The sequence below is a fragment of the Xiphophorus couchianus genome, chromosome 17, assembly GCF_001444195.1.
Source record: "Xiphophorus couchianus chromosome 17, X_couchianus-1.0, whole genome shotgun sequence".
NCBI lineage: Eukaryota > Metazoa > Chordata > Actinopteri > Cyprinodontiformes > Poeciliidae > Xiphophorus > Xiphophorus couchianus.
The window spans coordinates 7,536,759-7,547,380 of record NC_040244.1 but is presented as its reverse complement, the minus strand read 5'-3'; the positions used below and the strand labels follow the sequence as shown (position 1 = coordinate 7,547,380).

Below are 10,622 nucleotides of genomic sequence, written 5' to 3'. Positions count from 1 at the left end.
AAAATAACTGTGAACTAATTTTGCAATCAGTTAATTTAAAAAACCAACATATTTAGAGCAGCAATTAAGCCAAAACTGTATAAAAAAAACATACACATTTTGTATTTAATATTTAAAAAAGAAACTGTGTCTGAATATATTTTATCCAAAACTTCTCAAGTGGAAATTTGTAGCTTTGCCTGGTTCAAATTCACTAAAGGAATGCCATGTTGTTGCCTTTTTCATGCGGTTCCGTTTAAAAATATAAACATTCAAAAGCTCATTAACACTTTTGAATGACTATCTCTCTGTTCATGGGGAATTTAGTGCTTCATATATTTTATTTTTGTCATCTTTTAGTTTTGAATTCAGCAACTGAAGAGGCAATTCTGTTTAATAATGTGAAAAAAAATAATTATTTTCTGTTTATTCAGTCAGTATTTAATACAACTGACACAAAATAATGTTAAAATGTAATATTTTAATATTATGAAAAAAATTTAGCCTTACATTTAGACCATTAGCCGTCTTGACACAAGAGAAAACTCAGGTTTTTAATAAAATGGCCGCTTTAATTAATCGCTAAGTCAGTCCATTAACTCATTAACAGAAGTGGTAGAGTAGCCCAAGATTTTACTCAAGTAAAAGTCAAAAGTAGCCTCCAAGTACTTACTCAAGTAAAGAGTAGATTATTATTTAATATTTAAGAACTACATCATCAGACGGACCAAAATATAAAGTTAAGTGGAAACTTTGGGGTTTTTTTTAAGGACAAAAATTTATATAAGTAGAAAAAAAAAAAAAACAATCAGACAAAAGAATATTTTTCCTAATCAGTTTCTTTGAATAAAATATGTATAAAGCTTTAATAAAATTTCAGGCTTGTGTCTGTCTCTGGTGAATGTTTGGTTAAAACATGTTTGTTTTTCATTCAGTGGGTAGAAAATCCAGAAATTTTACTTGTAATACTACGTAATGAAAAATACTCCTGTAAGTATTTTTTTTTCATAAAAGTAAAAGTAATTAAGTCAATTTAGCAAGTTACTACCAAACTCTGCTCATTAATTGATAACTTGCATCACTGGAGTCTAAAAAGCTTCTCAGTTTGACCCTCATCTTTATCTGTGAGGGTCAAACCACCAGGCTGGGCTTTTGCTCAACCGGTAGCCGAGTAAACGGGCCAGACGGAATCAGTCTGAGTAAGACTCAGAAAGAACAGCTTTCCATTCAGTCATTCAGTCTCACATGCGAGGCGTGAAAGTGTAAAACAAGCAGCCAAATGGCCAAAAAACGACTCTATTGGAGCAGGAATGGCATCATTCACTCAAATGGAGTGAATATGACTTTTTCACTGGCATTGAAAGCCATCATCAGGCAATTTCTCTTCACTCCAGACCAAGTTTAATTATCTTTTAAAGAGGTCTGTCGTAACTATTACATTATGCAGCGGAGAGATGTTGCATTCCCAGGAGCAGCATCACAGAACTCCCATCTGGTGGCGCAGATATGACTCTGATTTACTTAAAATGCAAAAAGTAAAAAAAAAACAATGGAGGTTGGGAGGAATTTAAAAGTACTTGTTTATTGTGAGACAAACTTATGGCCTCATTGTGGCCCACCCATCACATCTCAGAGTTTAATCCCACACATTTACTCCAGGCTTTTCATTCTCTGAGCAGAGCGGCTCGATGTTTTGTTTTTCTCCTCCCCTACACTTATTCTGCCAGACGCAGAGCATTCCTCTCCCTGTTTAAACAGCCTCCTGAATTCCTGTCTTGGTAAAATACTCCCATTCTCACTATTGCTTCCTTTCTTTGGTTTTCAACTCAGCACCGATTCCTACCTGGACTTCGTTTGTCTCCAAAATTGCAAAAAAATCTATTTAAAATTGCAACATTTTTAGCTAATAATCGATTAATCGTTAACTGGAGTAGTCTTAAAAACGGAGCATTTGCTAAAAGAACAACATACTCAGAGTAGTAGTTAAGAAAACTACACAAAAAATTTATATATTTTGCATTTCAGATTAAAAGAAAGCTTCGTAAATGTCCAGAAACCCACAGGTAGCACAGTTTTAACTTTATTCAGTTCAAATTCAGTGAAAAAGTGAAATAAAATTAAACTCCATTTTTATTTGAACAATCACAGCTGACACCAAAAGATTCATTCAAACTCGATTTGATTGGACACCAAAGGTTCAACATTTGTTACATTTTCAGCTGCTGTGTTTCACTTACACTTCACTTTGATAATCAGAAAAAATCTGTTCCCCTCCTCGCCTACGGAGGCGCTGCACCAAGAACTACTAAAGGAAACGACATGAAAATCTCAGAAGAAGAGGCCGACTTTCTTCTTGAGAAAATGTAAATGTGATTCACCATAAAGTGGGAGATTTTAGGTTCACTTTAATTGAACCGAGACCGAGGTTTTAGAGCGGACCATTGTTCATTTTTTTGGTCTGCATCAGAGTTTGAATTCAGATTTTAATAACCTAATTTCCTGCAGTTGGTCTTAAAGTCCCACACCATCATACTACCTCCACCGAACCATGTTTGGCTTTTTCAGGGAGAATTTTGAAACTCTTTCTTACAATATTGCTCCATTTTAGTTAATTTCTAACAATTTAGAGAAGCCTTGCCACAACAAATGAATGAAATAACCTTACACAAACTTACTTTTGTTGTACATTTATGTTACGAACTTTGGATTAAAAAAAATCAAGAAAAATGATTCAAATGTTGCTGAATGGAGGAGCTACTTGATCTACCACAGCCTAAATTCCCATTTTCACTATTTTTTTTTTCCTATGGAAAGCTGGACTTGAGAAAACCCTCTCCTCCCTCCTCTTCCTCACCAAGCCTTCACATCCGGGTTAGTGGCATTGGTTTGAGCTTCATGCTGCGTTCAAGAGTCAAACCGTAAACTTGTACTTTTGAAGTTTTAAAGTTGTGATCGTGTCTTTTTTTGTGTTATTAATCATATAAAAAGTGTTAATTTTTTAAGAATATATCCTGAAGTTGTCGCAGTATGTTTTATAACATATTGTGATAACAAACGCATTGATATTCCAGGTTTGTGGAAATTTACGGACTGTTGATGCATGGTTTTACAGTAGTTTCATTTTAAGTGTAAAATAAAAAAAATTTTGCAATAATTTTACTTCAAATGTTGTTAAAATGTCGTAGTTTCTCTTCTAGACTGGTTTATTTCCTAGATATTTCTAGGAAATAGAAATAAGTGTATGGTGATAGTAGTATCTCCGAGTTATAGTGAACGCATCACAAGTTGAGCAGCTCAGTTATCCAAAACGCAGACTGATGATCCAGCTGCTGAACGCTGACATGGATACAACTGCGCCTTTCCACTGAAACGGGACGCATTCCAGCGTGAACTGTGACGCCGCGGGGACGCAAACGGCGACGGGAAAACTTTTCCTTTTCTCTCACGACTGGACTCATGTAAACTCGCCATGTCCAAGACTCTGAAGAAGAGGAAGAACCACTGGACCAACAAAGTCCACGAGAGTATCCTTTGCAGGAATGAGGAGGGGGAGTTGGGGCTGGAGCTGAAGGGCGGCGCGGAGCACGGACAGTTCCCGGTCATCGGCGAGCTCCTCCCGGGCAGAGCCGCATGCCACAGCGGGAAACTCCTCCAGGAGGATCTGCTGCTGGAAGTCAACGACACCCCGGTGGCCGGACTCACCACCAGGGATGTCCACGCTGTGGTCAAACACAGCAAAGACCCCATGCGGCTCAAGTGTGTCAAACAAGGTAAGGTTTTTAATTATTATTTTCCGGCTTTCGCTGCAACTTTGGGGTGTCTTTTCTTCTCCTGACATCGCTCCTATTGTTCCCCAGAAACTGTTAACTCCTGCAGACTTTGTTATTTCTGCATCTCCGAGCTGAAGGAAACCATTCCCCACTCTCTCTCTCTCTCATCTCGCTGTTTTTGAATGTTTGTTGTGTGTTTAGCGCCCAGAAGCGAGAAGCGGTGGTTTTTCTTTAAGGGGGTGTGTTACAGTAGAAAACCCAGATTACTGAAGCGCACATAAATCAGGGAAGAATGTAAATAAATAACCAGCGTCAAACACCAGAAGACGTGTTTATAGTAATAAGACAAACAGAATGCAACCAGTGTTGTTTTGCTTCCACTGTGGCTGTTTTGAGCGTAACATTTTACCACATTTTGTACTTAAAGGTGTAAAATTCGCATCTTTGTTTTTATTTATAAGTCTGTGTTGTTTCTGTACATTTTGTGGCATTGTTTTTTAAACTTCACCATTGCAAATATTCCGGGTTTTTTCCTTCAAAATGTCACATTTTATTGTCGTCGAGCTGAAATATATAGTATTATAGTGATCACATTATAAGACATTATTCATTTCTCATTTTTATGTTTGTCAATTAGCATTTTTGGTTTCTATTGATGTGAAACTCCATCTAGAACGCACACATATTGCTATTGCAATGTTTTCACACTGATGGCGGTAAGTTATGCTGTAGCCACGGCTGCCTTTCCGCTGACTGCCATCCATATTCAGACCCAACTAGCCGATTGTCGCAGCTGAAATCCAGATAAATCGAACCAGATTTTCTTATATTTTACTGTCCAGTTTTGGATAACATGTGTTTTGAAGACCAGGGATGCAGCTAAATACTTTCTGGGATGTGTACAGACACATCTCAAGGCAAAACAGCTGTCAAATTTAGAAAATGAGGACTAGAAGTAATTATTCCTTTGTCATTCTGGCGCCCCCTTTAGGGTGTCGCCCATATGTGTCGCATATATTGCAATTTTTGAGTCACTGATATTGACTTAAAAAGATGATTCTAGTATTAGAAATTGGTCAAAAATGCACCTATATTAGTTTATTAAAAATGTTTATGATAGTTTTTCAGTGTTTGCAGCTGAAACCAAATATTTACATAAATTGAATGAAGCAAAGGTTTTTTTTTTCACAGTCTGACATAAAATCAGAGCAAACATTAGAGTTACTAAGTTTGGTCAAACTCTCCAGTTTTAATTTAATTTTTTGTGCAGTAATGGCTTCTTCGTCTCTGAATGGCATTTCAGCTAATGTCTTCCAAGTCAATGACATCATTATTTAAAGGTACAGTAATGTTAGTGTGTGAAAACTTCAGGTTTTAAAGAAAGTTTCTGTGTAAAAAAAAAAAAAAATCATTGGTCTAAATTTTTCTGGCGTCTTGCAGAAAAGTGTTTAGTCTGATTTAATGTCGGTGAAGAAAAACAGACTGTTTATCCCTTTTTTTTTTTTAAAACAAATCATTATTTTTGCCTGCAATAATTAGAATTTTAGATTTAAATTTGCATTATTCTTTGCAGAGCCGGAATTACACAAATCCAGTTTGTGTTGCACCGGCTGCAATGAATTAGATTTGAAAATTGGAGGAAATCTGTTTTCCTCTTTTCCAACATGCTGCAGAAAACAAAAAGCGCGATAAAGTCACAGAAGTCTCCATGAGTTTAAACCGATTAGTTTGTGTTTGTTGTGTCGAGGTTTGCAGCTAAATACTCTGTTGCTAAAAAAAAAAACCCAGTGTAGGTCGAGTAGATTTTGCTAGGCTGGCATTATCTCGTGTCCTGTCACGGACGCTTCCCCTGCCTTTGATCTCAGCTGCTGATCAGCCTTGCTTTGTGCGCCGGTGCCAGGAGGATCTCTGGGATCTCATTTTGAGGTGAAAAATCTTTCAAAGCGCAATAAGAGGCTTTGGATGAAAGTGTCAGGCTGTGTGCGTCTGTGTGTGTTTGCATGTGCTTAGCATCACAACAGAGATTTATTCAAAAAGCATCCAAAGCTTATATCAAATCGATTTATTTATTTTTGTCCATGAAATGGTTACATGTTTCAGCAGCTAGAGAAGCGAGTGATCTTCTCCTCCAACTCTGCTCTTGTTTACTCGTTAGACTGTTTATAGACTTCGATCTTATAAAAGGAGAAAAAGCAACAACCATAAAGCTGCTTGCAGATTTAGATGTTTTTCTCATCCAAGCTGAGATTCAGTGATTTCTTTTATCTATCTTAAGGTTTCTCTGAAGCTCAGCTGCACTACTCTGTACTAACTTGCAGCTTAAATGCTTATTTTGGAGCTTAAAAAACACACCATGATTTAGCTTTTCTTATGCATTAGCCTGATTAACTATATAGCAAAACATTAAACTAATCAAGTTTCTATCGCATCTCAAAGAGAAGTAGGTTTTAATGACCTGTTGGTGGTTTACGCTTAATAAAATATAAATTTTACATGAGCAGAACATAATCTATTTGATTTGAAATGATAAATTAAAGTAGTGTTTGTACGGTTGCAAAATATTTCTAATGCAAAAACATAACAGGAAAGTGTAATAGAGTGTTAGGGCCTCACTAAGAGAGGAATAAAATAAAATTACAAGAATAAATTTGTAATATTACAACTTATGACATTGTTCTTGAAATATTATGATTTTATTCTCATATTATTATGAATTTATTCTTGTATTATTTCGACTTTATGCTCAATTTTATTACTTCATTCTCTTACAAGTTTGTCATAATTTTATTATTTTTTCTTAGGGATCTAAAAGTGATAAAACAATTGACAATTTTAGGTTTTTACCTTAAACTTTGCTTGACGTCACCATTAGCTATTTTATTCACTAACATTTTATATGCATTTTAAATCCTGTGGTCGAAATCTCATTTTACTGGCCAAGAATAAAGATTACTTTTATTGGCTAATTATCGGACACATACTACTCTTTTAACAGTAGAAAAGTAAACGTATTATTGGTTGCTTCGACTAGTCGATTCTTTACTATGACTTTTTACGGAGCTCCACTAGTCGCAATCACGTGACAAAAATGATTTCTCCAAGACGATGAAAGAAGAGTTCATCTCCTCACCGAGTTAGAAGATGATGCTAATTGTATAAAAATGTAAATCATTTACGGAAGGAGTTCTGCAAACCCCAGGAAATGCTCCTGGAATGGGGGCGTTGTGGTTAGTGCGGCGCCTCGCATGTGGAGGCTGTTGACTGCGGCAGTCCAGAGCTCAACTCCCGCCCATGGTTTCCTTGGCCCATGCTTACTGTCAAATAAATTGAACTAGTGCCGAAAGAAATCTTTTTAGAAAAAAACCTAAAATGACCTAAATAATGGTGCGTTCACACCTCATGTGTCGGGTTTGTCTGGTTTACATTTAAAGTCTATGTGGAGGCGCGTCGAGGGCCCGTTGCGGCGTGTTTTGCCTGTCTAGCGTGGCGCAATTTGAAGCGTTTTGAGCGTTTGACATGTCAAGTGCGTCTGACAAATAGGCCGACAACGGAAAACAACGACTAGAGCAATTTTGACCCGTTTGATGGGCCTCCACATAGACTTTGAATGTAAACCAGGCACCTCTGGCGCGTGAAACCCTACTTCTAGAGTAAAATGTCAAGCGTCTGACTTCAAAGTGCTCGCGTGTCGAACTTGTTTTTGAAAGCGTTGGCTGTAAACTCACCATAATGTGCAGCGACGCATCATGATGTCGCGCTTTTCATCCATCCAACTTTTTCTTCTGCCGTCTGCACGTCGGTTCGTCCTGCAAAGTCAGCGAGCCGCTGCCGAGTCAGCGGAGCGTCCTGCTGCGCGTCGGGGCGGAGGAGCAGCAGAAGGCAGACGACCAACTTTGCTGCTGATGAATGAGTGCAGGATGATGTTCTGCTTCTTGTTCTTTTAATTATGCACGGCAAGATATAAGTGGTATATTTTTATCAATATTTGCTGTGAATAAAGCTAATGAAGCCTGTAAGTTGCTGTGACGTCACTGCGACTAGTCGACATCGACTCGACTTTTGTCATGTTGTAGTCGACTTTAAAAATATAAAGTTGTGCAACTCCTAAAACACATATATTTCTTCTGCCATTTTCCCCCTTTTTGAAGCATATTAACAGTTTAAGGAGTTTGGAACCAAAACTAAAAAAGCCAGTAGCTGCATATTTTAACAGGAAACCATCTTGACACGACCGTAGAAATATTCCCGAACTCCAATTTGCTTAAAAATCAACATGTAAAGTATGAATAGAGACTCATCAATTGGTTTTCTTGCCAGTTTAGAACCTCATGTCAAGGAACTAATCACTGACCAGCTTCCATACGTGGTTGATTTCCAAAGTATCTGTGTGGCCTTTCTGAATAATACATCAAGCTCTGCTTCCAGTGGTTTGCTGCTTTACCACCGTATTAAAAGCTGTTGCTTTCTTTCTCTCTGAATATCTTGCCCAGAGTGCCGACTTTAATTTGTCTTCCCCACAATTAAAAATCCAAGTCTTATTCCTGCTCTGAAACATAAATATAAGTGGAGTGTTTTTAAATTCTTGGCCATCATTAGCTTACATTGAGGTTGGGTTGTTTGTTGCTCTTTGGAGTGATCATTAGATTAGTTTGCAATCAAGACACAATTAGGATCTGTGCAAAGCAAAAAAAGGCTAAGACAACAAATAACATGATTTGGAGCTAAGCATCAAGAATACCGTCATGGATGTTGTGGATTTGATGTCATTAAAGAATAATGATGCACATTATCTCAGTGACTCTCCTTGAGTTTGTATCAGGCAGTTGTTTACAATGGCATGAAGAGAAACTGTCACATCCAGAAGGCCCAACTTGATTGGAAGAAATCATCCAACACATTTCTTTTAGAGGAAACTAAGCTGAAGGAAAACCTGAAGGCATCATTAAATGAAGTGAATCTGATGAGCTAATGCATTTTGGAGGTAAACTGCCTTCACTTGGGTAAATCGATTAATCGATTTATTGAAATCATTGACTAATTTAGTAATCAATTAAATGGAGTAAACAGATTTAAAAAAGACTAAATGCTACTGAGTTTTTCACTTGTTGTTTTTAAATGACCTTTTAGTTGCAGATGCATCCTTTCCTACAAATCATCAAGCCTTTACAAAAAGGATGCTGTGATATTTTATTTTTCTTTTTTAAAAAGGAATTCAATTTTGTGTATTTTTGTGTTTCAAATGTTTTATAAAAAATGTTAAGTGGTTAAATAAAAAATCAGCAGTATGTGCCATTTTTAATCCGATTAATCGTCAGAAGAACTGATTAATCGATTCATCAGTTGCGGCGATCAAATAGTTAAAAGTTCGTCTCTTTCACAAAATATTCACAAATCTGCAAAGACGAGACAAAAATAAAATGGAGATAATTTTAATTCATCATGTGATTATTTGATTTATTGCTCACTGCAACAAGTTTGGAAAACAATCTTAGTGTGTGAACTGCTTCAAATTTAAACTATTACTGTTATTGTAAGAAATTATTTTTGGATCTTGCTTATGCCAGAAAACCAACCACGTTAAATTAAATTAGCTTTTCTATTGCTGATGAGGAGAAATCTAAAATATTTAGTTATATTAGGAACTTCTTGATGGCTATGAAGTGTTTTTTCTAAACTTGCTAGTAAATAAAAATATACACTTTTAAAATTGTGTATGCATACATGGAAGCATATAAGGAAATTAAAAAAATAAAGATAATAAAATAATAATTAAATGCATAAAAATATAAAGGAAAAACTCAAAAAATTCTAAGGACTAAATTACTTTGATACAAATAAATGGACAGAAACCTCTGGCCAGAATTTCAGATTTTTTAATTTTTTAAAAATATTCTAGATGTTTGCAGTACATATTATTAGCCGCTGGTATCTTTGTGGGTTTTTTTTTTATCAAACAAGCTCCAATTAATCAGATTTTCTAAAAAAAAAGTATTCATAATTGTCTTAAATTGAAAATTAAACCTCATTTGCATTAATATTTGTAGCACCACTGTTGTGATTGTAAGAGGCATAAACCAATAATAAAATGTTCCTGCGTATGTTGCACTAACCAATCAAAACAACAGTAAACAAGGCCACAGGTTGCTATTATTTTATAAGCATAACAAATCTCTCTTTACTCAGTCTTATCCTTGAGTTAACTGCAATAACGCATCTAGCAAAACACGAAGATAACTTAGTTTTATTCTTAGTCTCCTACACTGACGTCTGCAGAGTTTTTATTCCGGCTCCAGTCGGGCGTTGGGCTCTACACGGAGAAGCTCTTCCTGCTGCTGTTCTCCGCTGTGCGGCTGAGACCCGCGCTCTGACCGAGGCGTCGCGCTAAGTGCTGCTGGGGTTGCAGCAGGTAAGAGCGGACGTTTCCAGGTTGGCCCAAGGCAATCGCTGTGCTTGCTGGGTGCCCACTCAGAGTTTGGCTGCAGCCGGCAGAAAGTCATTACAGCAGGCTGAGCGGCAGGAGCCGGGCATGGCAGCACCTCTTGAGTTTTAAAAGGCTGTTTCCAGCTACCAGCGGGACTCTGGTGACAGCTTTCCTGCTTGGCCGGTAAGTGGAGCACTTAGGTTGTCAGTGAAATGTCTTAGGAGAGAAATATTGCCATGAAAGCAGGTAACAGGCGGCGATGTTGAACAATCGGTTTGTGGGACTTCTGCAACGCAAATGTGAAAGAATGGATTTTTAAAATGTAATAGAAGAAATGACAACCATTGTCAAGTCCTGTGCAGCTTCCCTGTTTCTTTTGAATGACATCCCACAGTGTGACACTGCTACCACCGTGCTTTATCAGTGGGATGATGTGTTTAGTGCAGTGGTGT

At 37.1% G+C, this 10,622-nt stretch overlaps 1 protein-coding gene across 7 annotated transcripts in view; it reads left to right on the top strand.

The window, feature by feature from the left end:
* The first annotated feature begins 3,283 nt into the window (after nt 1–3,283).
* magi2a (membrane associated guanylate kinase, WW and PDZ domain containing 2a) overlaps nt 3,284–10,622 on the top strand; it is a 250,094-nt gene continuing 242,755 nt past the window's right edge. For 5 of the 7 annotated variants that reach the window (XM_028043325.1, XM_028043328.1, XM_028043327.1 and 2 more), the window contains exon 1: nt 3,284–3,749. In XM_028043325.1, the coding sequence (XP_027899126.1) occupies nt 3,449–3,749 (301 nt within the window). In that variant the 5' untranslated portion in view covers nt 3,284–3,448. The remainder of the gene's footprint in view (nt 3,750–10,622) is intronic. The other 2 variants (XM_028043330.1, XM_028043329.1) reach the window with 1 other exon arrangement.